Source organism: Vespula vulgaris, chromosome 13 (assembly GCF_905475345.1).
Source record: "Vespula vulgaris chromosome 13, iyVesVulg1.1, whole genome shotgun sequence".
Classification (NCBI taxonomy): Eukaryota; Metazoa; Arthropoda; class Insecta; order Hymenoptera; family Vespidae; genus Vespula; species Vespula vulgaris.
The window spans coordinates 4,815,812-4,842,994 of NC_066598.1; the positions used below are offsets into that span (position 1 = coordinate 4,815,812).

General features: G+C 26.8%; 7 protein-coding genes across 12 annotated transcripts; 4 read left to right on the forward strand and 3 right to left on the reverse strand.

Moving 5' to 3' along the window:
• The first annotated feature begins 2,061 nt into the window (after positions 1-2,061).
• On the forward strand, positions 2,062-5,367 carry LOC127068384 (uncharacterized). Its single transcript, XM_051004485.1, has 6 exons — positions 2,062-2,244; positions 2,487-3,562; positions 3,658-3,691; positions 4,345-4,490; positions 4,776-5,017; positions 5,089-5,367. Exons 2-6 carry the CDS (start codon positions 3,521-3,523, stop codon positions 5,153-5,155), a joined length of 531 nt encoding a protein of 176 aa, XP_050860442.1. The 5' UTR covers positions 2,062-2,244; positions 2,487-3,520; the 3' UTR covers positions 5,156-5,367.
• A 2,973-nt stretch (positions 5,368-8,340) lies between these two features.
• On the forward strand, positions 8,341-10,207 carry LOC127068378 (calaxin). The gene is made up of 4 exons (XM_051004478.1): positions 8,341-8,650; positions 8,979-9,096; positions 9,209-9,462; positions 9,980-10,207. The coding sequence occupies exons 1-4, from the start codon at positions 8,361-8,363 to the stop codon at positions 10,200-10,202; spliced, it is 885 nt and encodes a 294-aa protein (XP_050860435.1). The 5' UTR covers positions 8,341-8,360; the 3' UTR covers positions 10,203-10,207.
• A 115-nt stretch (positions 10,208-10,322) lies between these two features.
• On the reverse strand, positions 10,323-11,987 carry LOC127068376 (cytoplasmic tRNA 2-thiolation protein 1). Its single transcript, XM_051004476.1, has 6 exons — positions 11,839-11,987; positions 11,526-11,757; positions 11,317-11,435; positions 11,026-11,214; positions 10,745-10,949; positions 10,323-10,650 (listed from the first exon to the last, which is right to left on the reverse strand). Exons 1-6 carry the CDS (start codon positions 11,884-11,886, stop codon positions 10,409-10,411), a joined length of 1,035 nt encoding a protein of 344 aa, XP_050860433.1. The 5' UTR covers positions 11,887-11,987; the 3' UTR covers positions 10,323-10,408.
• On the reverse strand, positions 11,915-12,809 carry LOC127068387 (splicing factor 3B subunit 5). 3 transcript variants are annotated; one of them, XM_051004490.1, is made up of 3 exons: positions 12,733-12,809; positions 12,254-12,538; positions 11,915-12,062 (listed from the first exon to the last, which is right to left on the reverse strand). In XM_051004490.1, the coding sequence occupies exon 2, from the start codon at positions 12,511-12,513 to the stop codon at positions 12,256-12,258; it is 258 nt and encodes an 85-aa protein (XP_050860447.1). In that variant the 5' UTR covers positions 12,514-12,538; positions 12,733-12,809; the 3' UTR covers positions 11,915-12,062; positions 12,254-12,255. The 3 variants fall into 3 exon arrangements, with proteins under 3 accessions (XP_050860447.1, XP_050860448.1, XP_050860446.1); XM_051004491.1 differs by lacking the exon at positions 12,733-12,809 and adding an exon at positions 12,672-12,689; XM_051004489.1 differs by lacking the exon at positions 12,733-12,809 and having other exon boundaries at positions 12,254-12,726.
• Positions 12,805-14,241, forward strand: LOC127068382 (ATP synthase subunit C lysine N-methyltransferase). Its single transcript, XM_051004483.1, has 5 exons — positions 12,805-13,069; positions 13,152-13,324; positions 13,404-13,592; positions 13,659-13,804; positions 13,897-14,241. The coding sequence occupies exons 1-4, from the start codon at positions 12,985-12,987 to the stop codon at positions 13,797-13,799; spliced, it is 588 nt and encodes a 195-aa protein (XP_050860440.1). The 5' UTR covers positions 12,805-12,984; the 3' UTR covers positions 13,800-13,804; positions 13,897-14,241.
• Positions 13,807-19,946, reverse strand: LOC127068371 (sodium-coupled neutral amino acid transporter 9 homolog). 3 transcript variants are annotated; one of them, XM_051004466.1, is made up of 11 exons: positions 19,534-19,946; positions 19,278-19,447; positions 19,021-19,171; positions 18,791-18,942; positions 15,983-16,140; positions 15,737-15,901; positions 15,594-15,653; positions 15,089-15,271; positions 14,791-14,993; positions 14,575-14,679; positions 13,810-14,494 (listed from the first exon to the last, which is right to left on the reverse strand). In XM_051004466.1, exons 2-11 carry the CDS (start codon positions 19,421-19,423, stop codon positions 14,087-14,089), a joined length of 1,731 nt encoding a protein of 576 aa, XP_050860423.1. In that variant the 5' UTR covers positions 19,424-19,447; positions 19,534-19,946; the 3' UTR covers positions 13,810-14,086. The 3 variants fall into 3 exon arrangements, with proteins under 3 accessions (XP_050860424.1, XP_050860423.1, XP_050860422.1); XM_051004465.1 differs by having other exon boundaries at positions 13,811-14,494; positions 19,278-19,432; positions 19,534-19,944; XM_051004467.1 differs by lacking the exons at positions 18,791-18,942; positions 19,021-19,171; positions 19,278-19,447; positions 19,534-19,946 and adding an exon at positions 17,177-17,499 and having other exon boundaries at positions 13,807-14,494.
• LOC127068372 (phosphoglucomutase) lies at positions 17,768-26,686 on the forward strand. 2 transcript variants are annotated; one of them, XM_051004468.1, is made up of 9 exons: positions 17,768-17,837; positions 19,303-19,381; positions 20,673-20,952; positions 21,207-21,645; positions 21,724-21,929; positions 22,014-22,215; positions 22,295-22,487; positions 22,572-22,755; positions 22,866-26,686. In XM_051004468.1, the coding sequence occupies exons 3-9, from the start codon at positions 20,704-20,706 to the stop codon at positions 23,088-23,090; spliced, it is 1,698 nt and encodes a 565-aa protein (XP_050860425.1). In that variant the 5' UTR covers positions 17,768-17,837; positions 19,303-19,381; positions 20,673-20,703; the 3' UTR covers positions 23,091-26,686. The 2 variants fall into 2 exon arrangements, with proteins under 2 accessions (XP_050860425.1, XP_050860426.1); XM_051004469.1 differs by lacking the exons at positions 17,768-17,837; positions 19,303-19,381 and having other exon boundaries at positions 20,545-20,952; positions 22,866-23,094; positions 23,279-26,686.
• The last annotated feature ends 497 nt before the right edge of the window (positions 26,687-27,183 follow it).

Genomic DNA, 27,183 nt, shown 5'->3' on the forward strand with positions numbered 1-27,183 from the left:
CCATCGAATTTTAATACTTATATATCTTATTTTATACTTGTATATCTTAAAAGTAGAATAAGAATAAAACTAAATTTTTCTTAATATCCCACGAGACGTAAACTTGAAATATCAATCACTATTTCGCACATTTTAATATTTTTCATGCTTAGGTATTTTTGATTGCAAGTATGAATTATTTACATGGAATTTTTAATTCAAATAATTAAAGACAAAAAACATCATTATCATTCAATCTTAACACACCCTACGAGGAAAACCTGTTTTACATTTTTTTTCACCATGAATGAAAATCAAATCGATTTGATCTTGTTACAACTGAGTCAGGTACTCATTGACGTCACAGGCAATCTTCATGATAGCACGTTTACAACAATCGTAGTCCACGAGAGCGTAATTCACGTTCGTGATTTTCTGATCCGTGAAAATGCAGTATAATATTGAAGTTTATTACTATCGTTTTCCCTTATTAGACATGTAATAAATCCTAAATACGTTTTATGATATACATATTTTTTTAATATGTTTCATCCTAATATAAATGATATAATATAAATAATATAAATATAATATAATATAAATAAAAGATAAATTTTTTTGATACGAAACATTAATTATTTATTTTTCTTATCAACAAAACATTTTATTATTGATCACTTTTTTCTCGTATCTGATTTATCATGTTTCTTCTATTTTTCATTAACATCGTTACGCATTTTTATTTTATTTAATAAACATATATATTAGCAATGTCCTAAAAGTTATTATATTAAAATAATCGAAATTTTGCTAACAACTTTTAGATCTCAGTAGAGAAATTTTCTGAATATCGTGGTTATTATTATATTCAAATTAGTTTTTATATATTAGGGATAATCGCCACTAAATTATAACTTTAATATTAAAATATTAATAATAAAATCGATGCCATTTTGAAAATCTAAAATTGTAGTTTAAAATTTAAATGGTTCTGTCAATTTATTATTATGAAGAAAAAAATTTATAAACGGACATAGATACAATAGCGATAAAACAGCTTATAACACTTTATGTGAACTACAATGTATAGGATGTACACCTTGAATAAATCATCCTGTATCTTTGGATCGATAGAAATCTGTGGAAAGAAAATCACAGAATTGATAAAATTTTTATTAACCACATATTCAATCCATCATGAGGTTCAAATTTAACAATGGAACTCTGTGTTTCAACTCAATAGTTATCTTGGGAAAAAATCATAAAGCTCCATTATTTCTTATATTGATATTATTTACAATATATTTACATTTCAAAGGCAAATCCAGAGTAAAAAGCGAATTATTATTAGATTATTTATTTAACGTATAGATTACTTTGCGTGCAAGAGTCTGTGCATGAGAAAAGATGGACAAATAAAAAGAAGCATGTGTTTCGTTCGGAGTCTGCTGGAAGCTAAGATCAAAGTCAATTTTGTGAAAAATTTTCTTTCACAAATCTCCACTGATCTAAAGACATAAAATATCATAGTGATACCCAATGAAAAATATTTCTTTACATTAGATATATTCCCGATACATACATTTTTATCTGTTTTGTACAAACAATGCATTCAATCGTATGTTCTTCAATATTATTCTTGTTTATATATTACAAACGAAATTTAAATAATAAATTTACAAGCTGGTAGATAATCTCTGATTTTTATTCCATGAAACTATTCGATTTAGCTAAACTAATCTAACAATAAAAAAGATATTTGTTTAGATCATTTACTTATAGTATAAATAATATCTGATTAATAAGAAAAATCGTGAAATGAAAATAATAGATGAAATATAGAAAGAGGAACAAGGAAAGAATAATTAACTAAGAAGTAGAATAAATTTATTGATGTTTACCATATCCGATCGATTGATACTCGGTTGGTGTATATGTAAATAATACCAAACGATGTTGATATATATGTAAATAAAAAAAGTAGTTTTTTTTTGTTCACTAGAAACATTCTATGACGTTTGAGGACTGCCTTATCAAATTGACCTCTAACAGGATATATATAAGGACAGAGAAGTTGATCTCCTACATCATTTCGCACTTGTCGCTTTTAAAGAACATAACAAGCAGCCGATTAATAATTTCCCTTGTTCTTAAAACTTGTGAAAAAAGAGAACGTAAAAATGTGGAAGATCTTCACATTTCTGTTGCTTTTCTGCGTAGTAACAACTTTCGCTTATCCTTCGATCCAGCCAGAATTAACCGGAGGTAAATCCTTAATTTAGACTTGGCTTCGAACTTCGTTTGGAAGAAAAGTTTGCGTAAAAGAAAAAAAAAAAAGAAATATTATTCTAAACTTTTTTATTCATATTTTTAGATATTTTCATAACATATTTTATTTTTATTATAATTATAAAATAAAAATCAACGAATTTAGATAACCTTCTTTTAAAGATTATTCCTCATGCATTATAACATAATTTATAGTAATGTTGTTTGAATTGTTTCAGGTCCCATATTAGACAGATTGAATAGAGCTGCTGATCGTTATGGAAATGGACGTAAAGGTGATAGTGGATATGGCAATAAATATGGTGGTAATGGTGGTGGATATGACAATAAATATGGTGGTGGTGGTGGATATGGCAATGGACATAGCGGTGGGCGTGGGTAAATAAACTGATCATTTATATAAAAAGATGCAGTTTATACAAAAAATGCGATGACAGATTTTTCAAAAATATATAGAATAACTCGTCCGATATTATAATAACTATAGTTTGTTATACAAAATATTATTTTGAGATAAAACAACAAGATATTTATCAATATTGTTATAACTCATTTGTAGAAAAAAAAAGTTACAACTCATTTGTTATAATCCATGTTACACTAAATGACACAAGCGATATTGTTTGTTATTTGCTAGTTTGTAATAATAACTTGTTATATAATCATGAGTAAAATAAAATGTAATATCTCTGACATACACGAAATATACAGTTTATTTCATTTACGTGAAATATATAAGATATTTATATGCACCATAATTGCATAATTATAAGAAATATCGATTACACTGATACATTCTAATAATCAATAATTATTACGAAAAGGTAATGCAATATATCGGTTATATAACAAAATATACATATCTAAAATTTATAAGCGATCTTAAAATCGCTCTAATTTTTCCTCTATGAAAATATACATTTTGATTAATTCTTCGATTAGTACGTCACTCTTGTTAGAAAATTATTAATGCTCATAAGACAATGGAAAAAAAAAAACTTCGACCAATATGAAACGATATCAGTAACAGTCTTTGTTCTGTATTTCTCCAATTTCCGATTGTCACTAATGTTGCTACAAACACGCGACACCGTATGATCTTATTTCATACACATATTACGTGGAATGTGGAATAAAAGAGCTTCCCCCATAGGAAATCGCAATATTAACGCAAAAGTCTTCTACCTCGTCGCATGTAACTTTCAAGAAAAAAAAAAAGACAGAAAGTAACAAATACGCAAGAAAGGAAAACATGAAATATCAGTTGATATTATTTTTTGCTATCCTAACAGGCGTAAGTTTTTCATCAAGTTAATCTTATATTATTTTTTATCCTTACAAATATAATTTCACTATGAATAACTCCATATTTAATTGTTCTCTTATCAGATACAATGTCGGTCGATAATACTCGATGAAATGCGTAAGTTCATAATTATAGAATTTTATATCTAAATATTCATAAAAAAATAGAGAATTTAAATTGTACCGCTTAGGTGGGCAACTGGTAACTCGTGCTTCTACATATCTTCTCCAGTGAAGTGAAAGAAAACGATTCTTACTATTTAACACCGTCGTGCCTCGTGAGTTCTGTTATTCTTTTTTTTTTTTTTATGGATAACCGATTTTATTTGATCATATATATCTATACACTGAAAAAAAAAAAAAAAACAAGAAAACGTTGGGCATAAGAAGAATTGGTGAATCAGAAAATTTTAACGGGAATACGTATCTCGAAAGTGAAAACATGTGACATGTGTCGTTTTTTCTTTACAACCACAGATGTAATATCTATATTTCATTTATCCCTATGTACCGAGGTGAGGTGTAAAGAGAAAACTTTCACGATTTTAAACATGGAGTGTTGGCTAGTTAAGTAGTGGAGGAACGAATTGATTGATGATGGAGACCGTAGAGCCTTGGACGGAAAAAAAGTTGCCCACCTATGCTGTAACGAATTGATTTTTTTTAAATAATGTCATATGCCTAAAAAAGAAAAATAGAAATGGCTTTGATGCTTTTCAAAAAATACAATTTAATTCATTAAAGATAAAGAAAAATATATCGTTAAAACAGCTAAAAATGATAGTGCCAAACCGAAAAGAATCGAGCGATCGTTTGACGATGAAATAACAGATAAAATGGAACAATTCGATAGGAAGAATGAAGCCGAATCGACGACGAATGTATTCTGGTTACCTTCACCGTTCATATATCCAACGGTAAGAAACTAATTTAATTCATACACATTCGTCAAAATTTAATAATCAGAGATGTTAAAATTTACTCAGATCGTGTAAGAACTAATCAAAAAACGAATCGAAAGAAATAAGGACTTAGAAGAGAAAAGAAAAAAAAAAGAAAATAGATAAGTTGAGAACAACTAACTAATGTAATTAATATTACATTATAATAAATCTTATGTTATATAGTTGTTAATATAAAATATTGGAGTATATATAATATTATTAATAAATTTGATAATATTTTGTTTTCTTCGATTATAGTGGTTGCGATCTTCAAATCAATCTTTCTGGCAATTATCTGAGAAATATTTGAAAAGAAGTGAAAATTCTGATTCCACTTTGACGGAACAAAAAGACAACAAAGAAACTTGGAATAACGATAAATTATATATCGAGGAAGGGGCTAAAATGATCAAAACCTGTGCCGAACAAATCGATGAAATGTTGCTGTTGATACAAAACGCTCTTGGCCAATTTCGAAAATATTTGAACGAATGGTGCAGGTTAGTTGAATTTAAAATGAAATTAATATTTTCAAGAAATTTTCTTATTTTGAATTTATATATTATTTTAGGAATCATCATTCGATGGTCAAATTATCACCGGAATCATCCGATACATTTTATCTTCCTAAAAATTGACTGAATATTTAGATATTAATACGAAATTTAAAAAAAAAAAATTTGAACTCATTTTTATATTGTCAATATATTGATCTATCATCTTATAATATTAACCATATATCTATTGATTAAATTTTACATTTTATAACATTTAAAATGCAATTAACTATATAAAACACACAAACAAAAATCATTATAAAACAACAAATAAAAATATTATTCCAAATGAATTTGAATTGATTTTTTTGAAAAATATAATCTCTTTACGCTATAGTGACTCAAGATGATCGATGATAAAAAAGGTCTTTGAACTATCGTTAGTAACAGACTAACAAGAATACTAGAATACTTTCAATGGCGTTATTTAACACGTTTGATCGATAAAACAAATAGTTGCTGCTAACAACGACGTGTGATTTTTGTTAGAGTCCACTTTCAAGTGATTTCTTCCATTTAATCGGTAAGTTCTTTTATCATAATGATTAAATAAATAAATTTTTCATTTAATAAAATTAAAATTATCAAAAAGTATCAAACAAATGTATTATAATTTTTGTTAAAACTGATCTTGTTAGATCAACCGGTTCGAATTTTTCTATTCCTTTTCTTTTCTCTAAAGAATTCGTCGTGCGAATTCGTATATGTCTTTATAATTTATTTATTAAATATTAAATATAAGATTTTTATATTTGTCATGATTTTAAATAACGTGTACTTTATTTTATACAATTTTCATTTCACAACAAGATAGATACATTTGAAATCGTTTAAAGTTTTAATACTTTTCGCATAGTACCTATCAGCCATTACAAGTGAAAAGTTTGGAAAGTTAAATTAGAACTCTGAAATAGATATACCGATGATTATCTCGGCTCGATTTAATCGACCTTCGCAATTCCGAAAGTTCTAATTCTTTCCTTACTTCGAATTTCTCATTTCCAACTTTAGCTCTTAGATTCTAATCCTCCAAAGTAAAATAAAATGCAGATTTTTATGATCTATTAAATGCCACATAAAGGTGTTAGAAAATTTAATTCATAAGATGGATTATATAAAGTATTATAAAATTTAATGCATAAGATGGTCCACATAGTGTTTCGAAATTTAATGCACAAAAGGGTTCATTTAAAATATTACAAAATGTAAGAACAAAATTAAATGAATACAAACATATCATAAATATATATGAACATAAATATATTATAAATATATATATATAAATATTATAAATTTTATATATATTTATATGTAAATTATATATATATAAATTATATTATATTATATATATCATAAATTATATATATAATATATCATATATGTATAATATAATCATATATATATCGCGTACATTGTGTAATATGCGCGCGCGCATTATATATAGTATTAAAACTATCTATCTTGTACCTGGTACGATATCATTATGTGAAAGAAAATCATGCAAACATTGCCACAATGATACACCATTTACTTCGCAAAACTTTTTAAGTTGTACAATGCGTGTGTAGCCATGATTGTTATATGGTTTGGAAATTGAAGTTTCAATATTCTATTTCTTATAATGAGTTTCTAACATGCATTCTCGATTAAAGATGTATATTATCTTCAATTATTCAGCATTAAATAAAGTGTACAAGTTTTTATGAAAATTGAGTTTTCAGTGAACACGTCTTACGTAAATGATGCAAAAAAAAAAAGTTAATTGTTTGAATAATTCAAAAATTTATTATAGATCGAATATCTGTGGTCTGATACGATTTTCTTTTATGTTTTATTGATCAATCGATTGGATATCAATCTGAAAATTTTCTATCGGGTTTTACGAATACATGCGTCGTGAAATGTTTTAAAAATAATTTGTTTTATAGGATAGAAATTAAAAAATATTAAAATTTATATACTAATAAAAATAAAAATAATTATTATTATGTGTAGAACTTCTATAGATATGAAACTGGTACTCTTACAAAATATATATTTCATAGAATATTATTAATATCTTAATAAATTACTTAATAATATAAATTAATAAATAATATGTGTGTATGTCTCCGTTCATAGTTGTCCTAATATCTAACAACCTGTTGAAATTACAAAGAAAATTTAATAAGAGAAATTTCCATGGCTCTAAACAAACTACAAAGTGCTTTTTTTTTAGTGAATATCTATAAATTTTTTTACATATCTTACATAGTAATAATCATTTTAAATCACATTAATTAAAATCATATCTAAAAAGGTGTTACTAGATCGTTAAAATATCATTTATGAGATTAAAGACTAACAGATTCTGTTACTGTATTGCGATTCATACTATATGCTATAAATATAAATTATTTACTAATCAAACAGTCATGTATTTGAACGAATCGAAGTTCAATGACCCTCTTAAAGAGATAATCGACTTTAAAATATTATGTAATCCGACGATTGTTTTTCAATTTGTGATATGAAAAACCTACTTTATTATTGTGATATGAAAAAAACTACTTTAATACTTAAAATGTTAATTATTTCATAAACGACGCATAATAGCAATTTTTTATCAGATATAATAATCATAACTGTAGATGTAAATGACCAGTACTTTTCTAAATATGCAAAAAAATAAATTATAGATATCTATTTACAAAGAACTGCGTTGATCTTTATAAATCGAAAAAAAAATAATTTACATAGTAGATGGCTCAGAGCCATGCAAATTTCTCTCATCATCATCAAATACATAATTTTTTTGTAACTTCGATCATTCGCGGGATATTTGCTCGGACATCTATGAACATACATTTTCTATATTAAAATAATTATTAATACATTTTAATAATTTAGATTAGCTTTTGCCGAAATTATGTTCTTAAATAAAAATACAAATTATGAAATTTAATAATATTTTATTATTTTCATGTATTTTGTTTTACATAATTAAAGCATGAGAATAAACGTTTATTGTTTTTCTTAACTTTTACATTTACCTGCATAATTTATTTATTATTAATATCAATCTACCCTATAAAATAACCACGATGTTTCGTTAAAAATTTAGGATTTGTGAAATAATTTAAAAAATGCTGATTTAAACGATGATGATGATAATTTAATATCGAAGGAAAAAAAAATAATCAAAATAATACTTCAACAGATTATTGTATCATATATTATATATATGTAACTTGTTTTGAAAAAAGAAAATATGTCGATCGAGAAACCGAAAGGCATTAACCCAAGGATGCACGAAAACGAACAAACATCGAAACTCAGCGTCGGCGCCGACGTCGAACGTAACGGAGGGGTAGACGCCGTGCGTGTTACAACGACTCTCATGAAAAGCGTTTCCTTGTTCCTCACGAGTGCTTGGAAGGCTTCTGTAAACGTAAAAAGACCGCCCTCGGTTAAGCCAACGAAACAAGAGCCACGACGTCCGCGTAAAAAAAAAATGCCGGAAAGCGGAAACGCCAGGAATTCTGCTTACATTGTCAAGATTATCGAGTCTCTCAAAAAGAAGACTAAATTTAGCAGGTCTAACAAAATTATTATTAATTTTCTGTTTTCTTATTTTTTTCCTTCTTTTTTTTCTTTTTTATTATTTTATCATTACTATCTTAACAATTTCCTACATAGATCGTTTGATTCGCCATAGAGTATGATTATTCGTAATTAGAAATAGATATGATAATATAATAGAAATAGAGAGATAATATAATAAAAAAATATTACATTTCTAATAACATTTCTAAAATCATTTACTTTCAATGATTCTTGTATACTTTGAGTACTTAGAAATTAAAAAAAAACAAGAGAAAGAAAACAAAAAATATGTTTCAAATCTCGTCTGTGTGTGTTACAGAATAGAATTAGATGGACTCTGCAAACTTTATAAAAAATTAACAACGCAAGCTGTCCAGCAACAAGTGAATCCATCGATGGGTATTTACAGAAGGCCAAGGCCAATACACAATGTCGAGGTAATTCGATTAATATGATCTAAAGAAAATGTAATTTTTTCTTTCTTTTCTTTTTTATGAATAATTTATTATAATATAATTCGATAATCAATAATAAAAATTTTTACTTTAGGGTATCGATAGATCTATTTTTCGCGATCTCCTTCACAATACTTTCAAAGTTATAACCGAGGATACGTTAGTGGAACGATTGTTTTGTTGTTGGGATCGCGAAAATGAAGGTGCTATTAGATTAGAATCGTGGATCATGGGTCTCGATGTTTTCCTCCGTGGCAATCTACAGGATAAAACCGATTTCTGCTTTCGTGTTTACGATTTAAACAATGACGGTTTTATTACGAAAGATGAGATCTTTCAATTATTTAAGTATGTCTATTTCAAATAAAAAGTTTTTATTATCTTCAAATAACTATAAAAATTTTAGATGTAATATTATAAATAATAAATTGCTTGTCGAGATAAATAATACATATTATTATATCGATAATATTGATTGCGAACTCCTGATGATAGGCAATACATCGTACTTTGCCGATAAATCAATTTCGAGTCCTTGGTGACAAACAATACATATATCAATACAATAATATTATCTATCGAGTATAGAGTACTGCCTCTCTCTAGACGCAATATTTATATTTTCATATAAATAATTATAGGGAATAAATAATTAAATCTAATTAGTAAAAATCTTAAATTCATCAATAAACGAATTTTTTACATTATACATCTACAATTTTCCTAGTTCTTTGATAATAAAAATCAAAAATATCGATAGATGTGACTATACATTTTAATATTTTTTCCTGCATGGAAATTATATGAAGTATCGTATTTTTATTAATGTTTTCAATTTTTTAATTGATATTCTTACATTTTTAAGAAATTGTTTAATAAAGCAACCAGGAGAAGAAGACCCGGACGAGAGTATACGAGATTTATCAGAATTGGCTTTGAAAAAACTCGATGTCAATCACGATGGGAAAATATCATTTGAAGATTATGAAAAAGCTATTATAAAAGAACCATTGCTACTCGAAGCTTTCGGACAATGTTTACCCACGGAAGAAAATTGTACAGCCTTTATCAAATCATTACAACATTGAATCACTGATTTTAATTCCATCAAGATTTGAAATATTGCAAAAAGGTAAAGAATTTCATTCTGAATATTATATAATATGAAAAAACATAATGGGGAAGGAGAAGTTCATGTAACGAAAACAATTAAAAGCTTACATTTTATTACAAATGAAAGATTTTCTTATATATTAGAAACATATATGCGAAAATATATATGCGAATTTTAATGTTAAAAATCTGTCACAGTTATGATTGAAGAGACAACTTTACTTTTTGCATTTTCATTGATATTTGTATTCAATATATGTTTAACTTTATTAGATTTACCAATCCCCAATTTTGGAAGTCCCCTATTCAAACCTTCCAATAATACACAGGCTTTACATATTTCCTGACTCGAAACAAATCCACAAGTATTACAATGCCTTCGTTCTGGATTTTTTACATTGCTTTTTACTTGCATTCTTTCACCTAAGATTAGAATTTAATAATCTATATATTATAGATATTAAAAAAATAAATATTAACTGTTACGATAAAATTATTATTTTCAAGATATACATACCAGAATGAATGATATCTATGATAGACGATGGTCTCACTTTCTCCAAATCTTTTAGAAATGTTCGAGCATATCCTCGATAAGCATTAGGAGCATATATGCATTCGGTAGAAAAGTAAATTAATTTTTGAAAATGTGCATACATAACAATCTCTTTTTCATAAGCATATTTCAATGGTTTGCATCTAACAATAGCATCTGCTCCTGACTATAAAAAGGAAGATATTTCAAATCATTCTGCATTTTGTATTAATTTTGTTTATAAAAATTTGAAATTATCTAACCGTTATTATAGCCGTACATCTTTGCAATCGAGCAATGTCACCACGTAAAATATTCATTAGAACTGTCTCAGCTATATCATCCGCATTGTGACCTGTTGCAATACAATCTACACCTAATAAAGCACCTCCTCTATCTAATGCCTGTCTTCGAAATACGCCACAGAAAGTACAATTATTTTTTCTGCCAATCTACAATTGATTTTAAACAAATAAATATTTATTTTATTGATACATTAATATATCTTCATATATGATGCTTTATGTATTACAAATGATAAACGTATGCCTTACTTGTTCTACTATAGCATCCATTGTCCATCCATATATATCTTTGTACGATAATATTTTTAATGGTATACCATAATCATCTCTATTTTTTTCCACTGTTTCCAAACTATCATCTCGGTATCCTATAAATATATTAAATCAATAAAAAAAAATAAATAAATAAATAAAAATCATTCTTACTTGCTTTGTTTTATAATATTTCATTAATTTACCAGTAATTCCTTCATCAATGGATAAAAGAAACAAGTCAAGCCCATAATCATAACGTTCATTCAAAGTTTTCAACACATATGCTAATACCGTTGAATCTTTTCCACCTGATGCTCCTATAGCAACTTTATTGCCAGGTTTAAATAATTTTCCTTTTACAATGGTGTAATGTATTTCAGTTTCAAAGGCATAGATAAAACATTCTTTACACAATGCATCACCAGTTTTAGGTCTCTGATAAATTAAATTCCAAAATAATTAGTAAATATTTTATAATAATATTTAGAATATATACGATGAAAAGTATATACTTACTTTAAGAATAGCATCTTTACCACAATTTCTAGTACATTGAACAGGCATTTTGAACAGCGTTATTTAACTTCTTGATATATAAAATTGGTTTTATAAATAATCAAATGTATAAGCAATATATATTTAACTAATAGTACTTATCTAGAAACTTAAATGTCTAACATATGTATCATTTCTTAAGAATGTATTATATAAATCTTAAATATAAGTTTATTTTCAAAACCCTAAAACAAAAAAGAATAAATGAAATAAGAATTGTATAATTCATTATCGAAATAACATAAACATATGAAACATGGATTTTCTTTAATACATGCAATTAATTTGTCAATAATATTTAAGAATGATACTCCATAGATTGAATTTATTTTTAATAACCTCTCTACTCATAGACATTAAAGTAATTATTTCTTACGCTTAATCCTCTGGTTTCTCTGGAGGAGGACCACAAGGTTGTAGCATCTTTTCCATAAGATTAAACCGCACACGTGCCTTGGTTTCGTTTTCAGCGATTGCAAAGAAATTTAGTAAATCGTAATGTCCCATATACGAACTACAAGAATCCCGATGTTGATTCACAAGCCACTCAAATTTTGTTGTATCAGCGTGTCCAGTTCCAATATATTTAGATTGTAAGTGTTCTAACTGACTATGTATATTATAACGTTCACCCATACTTCCTATTTTACTTCTCTATTTCCTTAAAAAGATTATAGCAAAATTCTATAAATTATATTTTTGCCTGAGACAACTTTAAAATTAGTTGTTTCTATATTTTATTTATTTAATTATATTCCAGGTATATATAAAAATATACTACTATTATTTCTCACTTCAATATTGCCAACTTATTATACATTGTAAATTCAATATTATCCTTATAAAAATACTAACATTAGATCAACCAAATTTTCTAACCTAATTATGATATACGACTGCGCAGGCGCGTTAAGATAATATGGTAAAACAGTCTTGAATAGACTGTATGAAACAAGGGCACATGCAAGTAGCATGCTTCGTTAAAAACATAACCTCTATAATATAATCATAGAATAATAAGTAATGTTATTTACTAACATGAGATGATAATTAATATATTTTAATTAATTATTATATATGTATATATTATACATAATTTCATATTAAATGGAGTACTTTACCGAAACATCAAATAATATTGATAATAAACCAAAGTTAACAAAACTTGGAATTAGTCTTATAGCAGTAACAGGTATATAATTAACGTTTAATTTTACATACATCTTTCTTATTTCACTTTGATAACAGCCTTTTTAATAATGCTTTGTCATTAGGAGGATTGGCAGCAGCTATTAGCATAGTATGTATACCTTTCGTTAGTCCAGCATTTCGTAAGATCTGTTTACCCTATGTACCAGCCACAAATCAACAAGTACAGAATGTTTTACAAGCTTTAAAAGGACGTTCAGGTTCATTGATTGATCTTGGCAGTGGAGATGGACGTATTGTAAGTCATAAAATGTTATTAAAATATGAAAGAATAAAGAAATAATCTTCAACAAACAAAAATTTTATTTTTTCAATAGGTTTTAGCAGCAGCAAAAGCTGGTTTTAAGTCATATGGTATAGAACTAAATCCATGGCTTGTATGGTATTCTAGATTAACAGCTTTTACAAATGGTTTGTCATCCAAGACTCGTTTCTTTAGACGAGATTTATGGAAATGTAATTTACAGGACTACAATAATGTGATTTTATTTGGTGTTGAACAAATGGTATTATTTTTATTTTATTTTATTTAACTTCATATATTTGTATACAATATCAAATTATTTTTATAGATGGAAGATATTGAACAAAAATTTAATACAGAATTGCAAAAAGATTCTGTAATAATAGCTTGTAGATTTCCTCTTCCTAATACAAATCCAATAGCAACCATTGGCGAAGGTGTTGATACTGTGTGGTTATATAAAAGATAAAATAGGTAATACAATTTATTTTCTATATTAAACAAATTATATTTATCTATGTAATTGGTGGATATATATTAATTATCACACTATTACATATTTACAGTTGCAAAAAGTAAAATGAGATACAAATATGTATTTCAAAGAAGTTTTCTCTATTTTTTTTGCTAAATTACGATAATAATAATAACAAAGTACAAGACATTTAAATATCTCTAACAGAATTGATGCGTTTTATTATATAAAATTAAATATGAATTTATAGTAATAATTTTGTCAAGACATTACATTTAATATCAATGATCAACTATAAAAAATTGAGCTATAAGGTTTAATATACCAATAATTGGTATAATTAAATGTACAATTGTTGAAATCATAGTCAATTTTCCCTGCTTTCGCAAAAAAGATAAATGAAGTAAACATGGTAAAGTAAATACGTAAATTAAGCCACTTAAAGCACCGGTATATCTTATGATAGTTCCAATGTATGGTAGAAATGTTGCAAATAATATACAGATTGAAACCAAAATAAAATTGGTTATTAATGTGCTATATATGGTAGATGTTTTACATATCGATGAAATTAATTGAATTCTTAACATATATGTGAGTAATGGGTAAACTGTTAATAGTTGAAATAGTAATACTATACGAGCACCTACTGTTAAAACATCCCATTTTTGAAAATTATTTAATAAGTTCTATAAAAGAGATAAAATATACAAATTCATTAATTTAAAATTTTTAATTATAATTATTTTTTTATAATATAATTACTTACATCTTGAATACATGATTTGGCAAGAGGAAAGCACACAAAAAATGCTACACCTACTATAATATAAGTTATTGTAACAAGAGCATACGCTATTGTTAAGTCTCTTCCCTAAAATTTGAAAACAATTTTATAAATTTTTCATGTATATAAATATCATATATATATATATATATATATATATATATATATATATATATATATATATATTAATTTACTTACATTTTTAGACTGATCACGATTACTCTGCATTATAGTGATTATAATATTGTGAATGAAAAATGATAATGCTAGCATACCAGACAATGCTGGGAATGTAGGCTTCAATACCCAACTAATTTCCCACATTGCTTTATCCATATGTAGACCCCATGACGCAGATTTTATTAAAACGAATATAATTATGTATATAATCGAAACAGTTCCTGAAAAATATAAAATACATGTAAACGAAATGAATTATTTAGAAATGGTATTAACAAAAATGTTATTCATTTTTAAAATAATATTGTTGTATTACCAAGAGAATTGAATTTCGTGAAAAATGTAGTGCTATTGAAGTTAAGTAATGGAAATATTATTATAGCTAAAAATGCAGGTACTGTTTTATGTAAATCCCATGCTGGACCTAAAGCATCGAATGTACGTTCTTGTGCCATTATTATATCACTGCCATTATATATTTCTTTTCTTGTACACAAAACTGTAAATAAAATGATACATTTTTTATTTAAAAAAAATGTAATAAACTACAATTAATTGACGTTAATGATTCTTATAAATATGGATAACCATGAAACGAAAAGAGAAACACAGATATTAAACGAACGAGTGAAACAGGCATACATTAAAGCAGTTAATATTTCAAGTTAATATTTTCTGAATACAAATTGTAAATTTGACATAGATACGATTGTTTAAGTATGATACGAAATTATATTGAAATGTTTTATTGTGAGTCTCTTTACGTAACGAACATTATCTTCACTAGGAAGTAAACTAAATAATTCGAAATAAATATGTACCTTCTGCAGTATCTGTGCTATTATCAGTTATAGAGTAAGTAGGCAGTCCCATGATATTATCTAAAGTGTAATGTAAATTTGAATTAATTATAATTATTTGCTAGCATAAAATTAAATACATTTTTGACATTGCACAATTTTACCATAAAAAAAATTAACTGAATTATATAAAAAATTGGACATCAATATCCAGTAGGCTATAGTTGCACCTAACAAAACGGAAATACTAAAGATCCTTGCTATGTATTCTACCCATTTGTTGAGATATATTCGACTTAACTGTACAACTTCGATTTTCTCTTGTGAACCTTGAAAAAAGCAATAATTAATAAATAAGATTATTGTCATAATAAAAATTTTTTCTTTTTTTACTTTCGTTATTAGCTCACCATGGTATTGGTGTACGACTATTAAACGATAAGCAGTGTAAAGACACAAACCACCCATTGCTAATACAAGGATAATTCCAGGAAAAAAACCTGCCATTTGAATACCCCATGGCATAGTAAGCAAAGATGAGCCCAATATTGTGTTCCATACTGAGAAACTAAAAATAAACGAAGAGATGATTATTTTAGAAGATGATAATGCTAAAGATTTGAAGTTCGCTTTCGCATTTTTGGACTTTGGATTGAACTTTGATAAATAAGGATATTCTGTGGAAACAAATATTCTCCACATATATAAGTGAGATAATTTTAACATATCGCTACGTTAAAGTTACGTAGAGGGTGTTTGATAATTATTGAATTGTGTCGTAAATCAATTTTTTTAAGTAAAATTTATTATAGTAGATTGTGTATCTAATATATTTTGGATTTAAAGATACTTTTTTAATAATCATTAATAAAAGTTAATTGATATTGAAATTTATTTATGATTTAACCTACTCTTGCGACTTTAAACATGTAAAATTATGAAAAGAGAGAAAAATTCATTAAACATAAAATTTATTATTATTATTAATATTATTTTCTCTTCTCTCCTATTAAAATTCTATTTAAAAAATTTATTCTAATTGTAACGGAAATATTTTAGATAATAATAATTATCTGACCACCTTGTATATTAAATCTATCTCAAATCGAAATAAATCATGTAATAATATAAATAATCATCGGTCTGCTGAATAAAGTCAAAGCATTTGTTTTCTAATCATAAAAATAAAAAAAAGAACAAAAAGAAAACAAAAAATAGATCAATACTCCGAGAGCTTTTCTCCCTCGACAAGTTGGTAGAGACGATTGGTAGAGCTAGGAAATATTCAAAGTTCTAAAAATACATTTAGAAACAGTCCCTTGATTGATATATCTTATTTCTTAATTAGGCCGAACAATATTAACTAACCATCTGCAAGCATGATCAAAATTAATTCGTCAAATACAAAGTTCGATAAATAATGAAGATAGAATGAAGAAAGAAAAAAAAGAAAAAAAAAAGACAGACTAGAAGTAATCATTCGATACATAATATTTTATTCGATTTATTATCGAAAGAGAGATATCTTGTAAAGAGATCTTATAAAGATCCTGAAGAAGATTAAAAAAAAATATCTGTAAAATATCATTGAACATAGGACACACCTTGTAGATACAAGCGCATACTGGAAATGCCCGGTAGAAAGATTCGATGGTGCTAAGGGCATTGACCCGTCTCCGTCTGCCGACAGAGGGTGATGAGGTGAGGTTAGGTAGTAGGGATGGTGGGAGAAAGGGTAGGAGGGGTAAAGAGAAGTTCGTCTGTCGCCCGGGCAACAGACAGACACAGACAGAGCACTAACCCTTTCGATACAAAGGTGAACGCAAGCAAAGAGAACGTTTGTTGCATGCAAACCGGTCGGACACCGGCTCCTGGTACAACCAGCCGAAAAAAGAACGTCTTTATTATTATCTTTATCAAAGAACATTGTTAGAATTGTAGAGAATAGTTTAATAGACGTTCGAAAGAAAGTTATTTATTTTCTCGTATATTTATGGCGTCGTTCTGATAAAAATTCGTTTTTTATTCATGAACGAAATTCGTCGTTATCGTCGTCATTGCCGTCATCGTCATCGTTATCGTTGTCGTTGTCGTTATCGCTGTCGTTCTTATACTACGTTCGATTATTTTTCTCATCGATCAGGTCCTTCATGTGTTGGGCGTGGATGCAAGATTCATCATCATACACGCGTTCGCGACAATTCGTGCGAGGGTCGACGACCGTTGTTCGTTTAAAATCGTCGTTCAGACAATGACCATGATGCGGTAAGTTCGAATTGTAATTATAAAATGTTGAATAAGAATATAGTAATTCCGTTCGTTGAGAAACTTATGATCTTTAATCGTAGTGTTTTCGTGAAACCACTTTCTTAGAAAGGGAGAGATAAAAATTATTTAAAATTTATGAGGTTATTTGATTAGTTAGCAATGACACGTTTTGCGATGACCCAATTAGGATAACGCTCATAAGCAAAAGTGATTTTAAAAAACGAAGTTTGTCAATTATATGGCTTTAGCACAGAGAGATAACCCTTTAGATAAAATCATGAAACACACGCGTGATTATTCTACGTTTCCTGGATAAACTTATAACGTGTTCTTTGAACTTTGATTTTTTTTTCTTTTTTTCACACACACGCATATATATATATGTGTACGTATGTATGTATGATATATATATCTGTGTATGTATGTATGTATGTATGTATGTATGTATGTATGTATATATATTTCCGTGACGACATTTCTATGTCAATTGACAAGAAGTGTGAAAATTTAATTTAATTATAACTAATTGTTATTTAAATCTACAATCTATTGTTCGAAATAAATGAAAAAAGAAACAAATACAAATCGTTTGATGACTTTCCTGAACTTCGAACTATAAAAGAGCGGGGAACAAATTCAGTTAACAAATCGAGAAAATTAGAACTAGAGATATTTATCATAAATCACAATCAATATTTTTAGATTATATTTTTATATCTTCATTTCAAATATAGACAATATTACTGAGCAACAAGATATCGCGTCTTTATCAGCGTTTATACATGTAAAAAAATGAAGAATTTCTGATGCAAACTCTACTCTGAATGTATCATTCATCCTTTCCTTTTTTTGTAGAACGTATAAATATTCATATCTTTTATAATATATCTTTACATGGAAGTAAAATGTTATCTTTTTTTCTTATTTATGTACTAATAAATGTTACTTACATTGTGACTAGAGAACTTTGTTTAGGCCTAATATCTTTATCTGAAATCTCGATACTTTCTTGTCGTATTGTTAAGTTGCTTGAGAGATATTCTCTATTAAATTCCTTTGACAACGATTGTTCATAACTCTTGTCATAGTTTTTGTTCTTTATCTAACATAATAACATAGAATCAAATGAGAATGTCACAATCGTACAAGTACTAGTTTCCTAATACTTTGATATTCTTACCAAACTACAATCGCGTATTCCATAACATTTTTCTTCAGTAAAAGGACAATATATACTTGCTGTAGATGTATTGTCTTGTAAAACAGAAGGTAATCTTTTTGGAAATACAGTAGCCGTTGAATTTAAGCTACTAGCTTCTATACTTTCATATCTTTAAAACATACAGATATTCATTAATAAATGGAAAGAAATACAAACATATAATCTATTGAATTACACATAATATATTTCAATATCTGTTTGAACTGTCTACGTACTTAAATTCTAAATCACTTGTTTCAGAATTTTGAAATATAACCGATCCATGACTACAATGAGAATCTGAGGAAAGTAATGGTGTACTTTCCGATCCGCTATCATGGTACGTATTTCTATCTTTCCAATGATCAGTAGACATATACATAATTTTATCCTAGCAATAAATAAACTAAGTATTATTATTATAATAATAATTGCATGCAATCTAATTAAATCGTAAAAAAAAAAAGAAAAAAAAATCATTGTATAACATACGTTTTTAAATTCTACAACACATGATAATTAAATAGCATCCCATAAATATTTCTTTTCTTTTGAAATAAAATAGATATTTCTTAAAATACGTATAAATAATAACTGTCCACAATTATTTTAATTATATTAACTCATTTTGAAAAGAAAAAAAAAAAGAACAGAATGCCACTATGATGTTTAAAGCACATGTTTTCACTACAAAGTCTATTGGAAAACTGTATTGGAGACAGCTATGTATCAGTTTTGTAAACCCGAACTTATATCAGGGATCCTTGATATAATATATGTGCCCTCCTCCCCGGCTTTGTTCGTGTTCTTATTTTGCTTATTGATGGTTACCACGATGCGTGCGTAAGCATCGATATTTTTTCCTTTTAACTTGATCTTGGGCTTTTCTAGAAACGTTAATGCGATAATCCAAAATGAAATTTTCGAAACATGGTTATGTGTATGAAAATATTAATTACACATAAGATTTAACTATTCTCATTGTTAAATGATTTTTTCTTATGATCATTCGATTTTTTTTTTTCATTTTGATATCGTAATATATATTTTATAAATTAAAATAAATATAAATTATAAAATAGAAATTCCTCCGCATTTTTCAAATACTCCATATTGTATTCAAAATTGATGCATAACAATTTATTTATTTATCGGAATGACAGAGGGGTCAAATATACGATATTTATCAGTATATTGAAATCATAATCAAAGTTAAATAAAAATTATGAAATCCAGTATTGTGTAAATAGAAGAAATAATGATTTATCTTCATTCTTGATAATTTCTTTATTACTTTGAGTTTGATTAGAGTTAAGAAAAATTAATTGAAATTATTAATCGATTTTTTGTTTTTTCTTTTCTTTTTTTTTAAGCATTCCATAAAACATGTATTTTATCTTGTTTAGAAATACCGAGATACATATGTTTTTAGTTCTGTATCTAAGTGGTGGCGCGATTTTTCAAGATGGTTGATTCGTGCCCTTGAATGTCATTGGCAGCGAAGTCAGGCACCGTTGATAGAATTTAGTCTGCCAGCAGACGTTGGCGAAGTTTCTTGTGTCTTGAGAGTGTACATATATTTTTATTTTATTTTAAATAATTTTCACAGAAACTCTTTATTTTCTTTTCAGTTACGTTTAAATATATTAAAAAAAAAGAAATATGTCCACCGCAGTGAACAGTCTATCAGTGGAGACTAAAGTGTACGAAGGCCAAAAGCCGGGTACGTCTGGACTTCGAAAAGCTGTTCGAATTTTTCAACAGGAACACTACACTGAAAATTTTGTCCAAGCGATACTCGATGCTTTGGGTAGCCAATGTGTCGGATGTACACTTGTTGTTGGTGGCGATGGACGTTATTATGGGAAAGATGCTGTTAAAAAGATTATTAGAATCACTGCGGCTAATGGGGTATGTCTATCAAGTAAAATAGATTTATTTTTAATGTTATTATATGTACATTCAAATGTAATTTAGTAGAAATTATATCGTCTTTATAGTTTATAGTTAAAAAAACTTTGATTTAATTTATAATAAAAGTAATATATACATTTTAATAAACGATCTTCTTAGGTTATCACTTAAGTATTTTTATTTCTGTTACACTTGGCAACATTAGCTGGCAAAAATGAAGAGTAATGTGACAATGACATGTATTATTTTAGGTAAGAAGGTTAATAGTTGGACAAAATGGGATCCTTTCTACACCAGCTGTATCTGCTATAATACGTAAATATAAAACACAAGGAGGAATAGTATTAACAGCATCACATAATCCTGGTGGTCCTAATGCTGATTTTGGAATAAAATTTAATTGCGAAAATGGAGGACCTGCTCCAGATGGAGTAACAAATAAAATTTATGAAATCACTAAAACGCTCAAAAGTTATAAAATAATACCTGAAATAAATGTAGATATTAATAAAATTCAAAACGTTTCTATTCAAGTTGATGGGAAACCATTTGATATTGATATAATAGATTCTGTAAATGATTACTTAGAGCTTATGAAAAACATCTTTGATTTTGCTAGTATTAAAACTTTATTGCAAGGAAGCAAACAAAGACCAGCTTTCAAGGTCCTTATTAATGGAATGAATGGAGGTATTATAAGGATTTTATATAATTTTCAAATAAAAATTTATATTTATCAATGATAGAATAATCAATATTATCTTCTAGTTACGGGACCTTATATAAAACGTATATTCAGTGATGAATTAGGTGTGAATAATTCAAGTCTTGTTAATATAACTCCATTAGAAGATTTCGGGGGACTTCATCCCGATCCGAATTTAACTTATGCAGTAGATTTGGTAAACGCCATGAAAAATAATCCTGAAAATGATTTTGGAGCTGCTTTTGATGGAGATGGAGATAGAAATATGGTAATAACATTGAATCTGAATAAATTATGTAAAATAAAGTAAATAAATTTTTTGATTGAAATTGCTATTTCAAAATTGTTACAGATACTGGGAAAAAATGCATTCTTTGTAACACCTACTGATTCATTAGCAGTATTGGCTGCTAATTTGACATTAATTCCTTATTTTCAAAAGACCGGCGTTAAAGGTTATGCAAGATCTATGCCAACAGGTGCTGCAGTAGATAGAGTGGCTCTTAAAGCTGGAGTTACATGTTTTGAAGTACCTACTGGTTGGAAGTATTTCGGTATATATTCTAATTAATATATTCTTTTATCTTATTCCATGTAATGTGTTATGAAATAATTAATCAAATAAATTATTAGGAAATTTGATGGATGCTGGCCGTCTATCACTTTGTGGAGAAGAAAGCTTTGGTACAGGTTCAGATCATATACGTGAAAAAGATGGTATATGGGCTTGTCTTGCATGGCTCAATGTTATTGCAAAACTTGGGAAATCTGTTCAAGACGTATTATTAGATCATTGGAAAAGTTATGGACGCAATTTCTTTACAAGGTATAGATTATAAATTGTACTGTTGCAATAGATAATAACTTGAGATTGATTTACGTCACTGTTATGTAATATGTATGTTTTCAGATATGACTATGAGAATTGCGAAGTAGAAAATGCAAATAAAGTGATGCAAGAGGTTGAAACTGCAATGCAAAAAGCAGGATTTGTTGGTACAACATTATCCTCTGGAAATAAAACTTATACCGTCAAACTTGCAGACAATTACTCATACACTGATCCTGTTGATGGAAGTCAAGCCAATAAACAGGTAGGATTTCAACTTTTCAAAATATCTCAAATTTATTATTATTATTATTATTATTATTATTATTATTATTATTATTATTATTATTATTATTATTATATTTTATAAATTAGGGCCTACGAATATTATTTGAAGATGGTTCTCGTATAATATATCGTTTATCCGGAACTGGAAGTTCGGGAGCAACGATTCGTTTATATATTGATAGCTATGAAAATGATCCATCTGTTTATGAAAAAGATGCTCAACAAATTTTAAAACCGTTAGTTAACATTGCATTAGATTTAAGTAAACTATCTCAACATACTGGACGCGATGCACCAACTGTCATTACATAAGGAGGTAATGTATATTGTTCTCACTACAATATTTCTAGGTTACAGTTTTACTCATAATTTCATAATGAAAAAGTAAAACTGTTTGTGAATATAAAACAACTTGTGCCATTTTATTATTATAATTAAGACGGATTAACATTGGAAAAGTTCATTGTCCATTATTTAGTAATCTTTCCATTTTTATACAGATTTTTACTTACATTAATATGAAAGCAATATATTAATGTCTTGTTATAATAGCACACTTCATATAGTGTCATAATCATTGCGTTAATGTATCATTACACTTAAAACTTAATGAGTAAAGGTATTAATGATACTATAACTTAAACACATTTTCTGAATCAAACAATTTCTTACACAAAACAAAAATTAAGAAACAAAGAAAACGATGTTTTATTATAATATAAAAATAATCTCATAACATTGTACTATTACAAAATTATTCTACTGTTCTTTTATTTAGCTTTTATTATGTTATTATGTATGTATTTAAAAATGTTAATTTTATAAAACAAATAAGTTTTATATTAATATAGAAAAAGTCGACACTAAAATTCACATTTCAATACAAGTTGTATATTTACTTTAATCAATTTAAAAATCTTATTAATTTTATCCAATTAAATAACCGTTGTACACAAGTAATGTAATGTAAATTTGTTGGTGTAAATTATGATTATGTTAGTAGTGATCACTACTAGTGATATATGATTAGTAAACGGTTCAATGACATCTGACACGGATAAGTTCAAACTATACTATACCTTCTTACAAAGGAAATAAAAATACATTTATGAATAAATATTTATTGAGAAATAAATACAGTTACTATAAAAAACATTATTTGTGAAAGTTGAAAATGTATGTAAAAGTATCTTATGGGATGAATACTAAAATATATACTTTCCTCTAATAATTAATTCATACTTTGTAATAGTATATGATAAAGACATAAAGTTATAATTGATACATTGATACATAGACTCTATTAAGTATAAAAACTGCACTCAATGCACTATTATTTCATTATCACAACAACAATAAAGTTAAAACCGTGTTACTTGTCAGTTTACTAGATCATTTGAACTAATATGAACTGTCAAATCTATATAACATATAATTACGTATTTTGTTTATTTTATTGCTGTATATTATATTAGATAATTTTTATATATTAGTAACAATTATTTGTGAATACAAAGTTTTATGTTGTATTTATCATGCTTCACTTATGTGATAATTTAAAAAAAAAGAAAAAAAAAGAAAAAAAAAAAGAAAAAATGTCCGACACTATAATAATAAAATATTATGTCGGATTTTGTATTCTATTACAACTATATTAATGTCTTGATATTGGTCTTGATAAAGTAAATGAGACATAGAAAGAAGCATGAGTATATAAATTGCTTGGGCGATTCTCCAAGGATTGTGAAAAAATGATAAGAAATTTTATTTTTATGATCAATACATCATAAAGCTTGGAGAAACGTATATCTTTATGTAGGTACGATTCCTAATCACCGAGATACTTAGCATATAGCGTATTTTGTTAAAATTCAAATAATATTTATATCTATCAAAAATTATTGATGAAAAACAATAATCACTGCATAAATAATTTTCTATTTAAGAAAAGATTCGTATATATACGTATTATTATACATACTATAGTAAAACAAGAATTTTTTTTTCTAACGTTTCTATTACATTCTCCCAAATTTAATCAGTAACTCTTCTGCTTAGTATCTCACTGGAGTTAATTGATAGAGTAGGGTATGTACAAAAATATGTATAAAAAGAGTAGTAATGGTCAGGAAAGGAATTCATATAAGATGAGCAAAATTTAATTAACTGTTACAATATATATGTAACAAAATCTATTTACCGTAAAAGGTGTGTATAAATGACACAATTAATCAACGAAATAATAGATAGAAATGTAAATTTTTTGTAGCAATTATAAAGAAATATGTGAAAACATTGGTATATAACAATAATAATGATATTCATATATATTTTTATAGTAATAATATATTATCTTTTGTTTTTATTAATAATAAATACTATTTAAAAAAGTAAAGCTAAATTTACAAGCATTTGAAACTATTCCTGAAGGAATGTTCTAGCTCTCAAAAATATAATATTTCGATGAAACGAACATGTCATTTTCATACATTTATTTTTTCTTCATAATTGACACCATTATTACATGACAAAATATGCAGCAATACATAATTCAGAAGATATAAAAAATTATACAAACTTAATAATGAAATTAACTACACGTTTTGTGCAAAATGCAATTGCCAGTGTTTGAAGAGATTGTGGGGTGAGAATTTTGTAAATAGTAGAAGAAGAAAGGGGGATACTTGGGGACCTGAGCCGACACAAACTCCCATTCAGCTTATTGCCATTGTCATAGAGTGTTATAAAAAATTTTGGATGATTCATAAACAAATAAAAAATAGCAAAATAACCTAAATACTCTCTATGACATAGCAATGATCTGCAGTGCGGTAGCAGTGTCATAGAGACCAGCAATGACTGCCGATTTTACTGTAAAAATGTTAACATATAACATTTGTATCATAATAAATACTAATTATCATTGTAAGGAAATAAGCCAGTGGCTATGCATTAAGCACGCAATCTTTGTTTCGACAATGTGGCCAAATTAATTTTGAATTTGATAAATATCTATGTTGCATACGTGTGCAGTATGCAAAATATGTAGACTTTTTAGTTTAAACTTTACTATTGTCAAATTGTTATTTGACATAAATAAATCCCTACAATGAAATATATTGAAAGGAATGATTGTGTCAGAGATAATACTTATAATTATAATGAATACTTATTCTATTTGTATAAAATATTTCATTTATTTGTACAACGGAATATATATGAATGGGTACATTTTTTTTTATATAACAATGAATATCGATAATTTTGGGAAAATTTTAGTGTCGACTAATTACTATATTTTCAACACAATCACATAGAAATGCAAATATCATGTGTAGTAGCATAAATCAAATCAAATCAAATGTTTTATGATTGTACATTGTAGTAATGGAAAAAAATTAATTCTCAATAAATGTTCAACTTCATTAATTAAAATTTAATTTTAATTAAAATTTATTTCATACTTTCGATATAATTTAATAAACAATACAAATTTATTACTTAATATTATACAATGTGTAAATCATAATTCTATTGATATTGCATTTGTGAAATACTCATTTTTAACTTTTCTTATTTAACACTAGATGGATATAGTGTTGTTTCCTTCCTCACGTTGACAATCACACTTGTTTTTCAAACACTAATATATGTACCATTTTAAAAACGTACGATTTCTTTTTACATATAATGGAAAGTAATAATTGCTCTAATAATTTAGAAAAACTTGGAAGTTTCTGTTCTGATTGTAAACTAATTTTAAAATCTATATACAGTCTGGGTAGCGCGTCTTCAATCAACGAATGTGAATCATTCAACGAAGAATCTAAAGATCGTAATTCATTATTAAACGAATACAAGCAAAATTCGAAACAAGAAATAATTAATAAAAATAATGAAAAATTGAATCATCCTCAGTTTTTTTCTTGTAAGAATAAGTTACCTTCACCAGTATTAAATTCTAATGACAAAAGTAATATTACATCACATGAAGGACAGGTATTATTGGATAAAGAAGGTCCAATGAAAGAATCAACAAAAATGTATATATCTAACAATTATACAGAACATCTTATTTGTACTAAACCCAAAATTATAGAAGATAGAATACTAAAAGATACAGAACAATTAACAACGAATACTTGGAAAAGGCAGAAATTAGGAAATTCAAATTATAAGCATGAAAATTCTACCTTTTCAGAACAGATTTATTCTATAGACTCTAAACACCATAAGACTGCAAAACGTGCTAATACACAATATCGTCAAAAAACTAAAAATCATTGTACAGATTTTAAAAGTTTGTACAAATTAAAAATACAAAGTGAACAGTTAACAAAAATGAATTCTTTTGAAATACCGAAGTACTTTGATTCTCAAAGTATAAAGTCTGAAATTAATATTA

Excerpts from the sequence above, each read along its gene's own strand:
- LOC127068387 (XM_051004490.1), bottom strand. The coding sequence starts at position 12,513 with ATGGGTGAACGTTATAATATACATAGTCAGTTAGAACACTTACAATCT.
- LOC127068382 (XM_051004483.1), top strand. The coding sequence starts at position 12,985 with ATGGAGTACTTTACCGAAACATCAAATAATATTGATAATAAACCAAAG. Across the intron at positions 13,070-13,151 it reads TAGTCTTATAGCAGTAACAG|GAGGATTGGCAGCAGCTATT; the intron begins GTATATAATTAA and ends CTTTGTCATTAG. Across the intron at positions 13,325-13,403 it reads GCAGTGGAGATGGACGTATT|GTTTTAGCAGCAGCAAAAGC; the intron begins GTAAGTCATAAA and ends TTTTTTCAATAG.
- LOC127068378 (XM_051004478.1), top strand. The coding sequence starts at position 8,361 with ATGCACGAAAACGAACAAACATCGAAACTCAGCGTCGGCGCCGACGTC. Across the intron at positions 8,651-8,978 it reads AAGAAGACTAAATTTAGCAG|AATAGAATTAGATGGACTCT; the intron begins GTCTAACAAAAT and ends TGTGTGTTACAG. Across the intron at positions 9,463-9,979 it reads GAGATCTTTCAATTATTTAA|AAATTGTTTAATAAAGCAAC; the intron begins GTATGTCTATTT and ends TACATTTTTAAG.
- LOC127068376 (XM_051004476.1), bottom strand. The coding sequence starts at position 11,886 with ATGCCTGTTCAATGTACTAGAAATTGTGGTAAAGATGCTATTCTTAAA. Across the intron at positions 11,758-11,838 it reads GTAAAGATGCTATTCTTAAA|AGACCTAAAACTGGTGATGC; the intron begins GTAAGTATATAC and ends TTAATTTATCAG. Across the intron at positions 10,950-11,025 it reads GATGTACGGCTATAATAACG|TCAGGAGCAGATGCTATTGT; the intron begins GTTAGATAATTT and ends TCCTTTTTATAG.
- LOC127068384 (XM_051004485.1), top strand. The coding sequence starts at position 3,521 with ATGAAATATCAGTTGATATTATTTTTTGCTATCCTAACAGGC. Across the intron at positions 3,563-3,657 it reads TTTTTGCTATCCTAACAGGC|ATACAATGTCGGTCGATAAT; the intron begins GTAAGTTTTTCA and ends TTCTCTTATCAG. Across the intron at positions 4,491-4,775 it reads CACCGTTCATATATCCAACG|TGGTTGCGATCTTCAAATCA; the intron begins GTAAGAAACTAA and ends CTTCGATTATAG.
- LOC127068372 (XM_051004468.1), top strand. The coding sequence starts at position 20,704 with ATGTCCACCGCAGTGAACAGTCTATCAGTGGAGACTAAAGTGTACGAA. Across the intron at positions 21,646-21,723 it reads TATTAATGGAATGAATGGAG|TTACGGGACCTTATATAAAA; the intron begins GTATTATAAGGA and ends ATTATCTTCTAG. Across the intron at positions 22,756-22,865 it reads GAAGTCAAGCCAATAAACAG|GGCCTACGAATATTATTTGA; the intron begins GTAGGATTTCAA and ends TTTATAAATTAG.
- LOC127068371 (XM_051004466.1), bottom strand. The coding sequence starts at position 19,423 with ATGTATATGTCTACTGATCATTGGAAAGATAGAAATACGTACCATGAT. Across the intron at positions 19,172-19,277 it reads ACAAGTGATTTAGAATTTAA|ATATGAAAGTATAGAAGCTA; the intron begins GTACGTAGACAG and ends TATGTTTTAAAG. Across the intron at positions 14,994-15,088 it reads CACGAAATTCAATTCTCTTG|GAACTGTTTCGATTATATAC; the intron begins GTAATACAACAA and ends TATATTTTTCAG.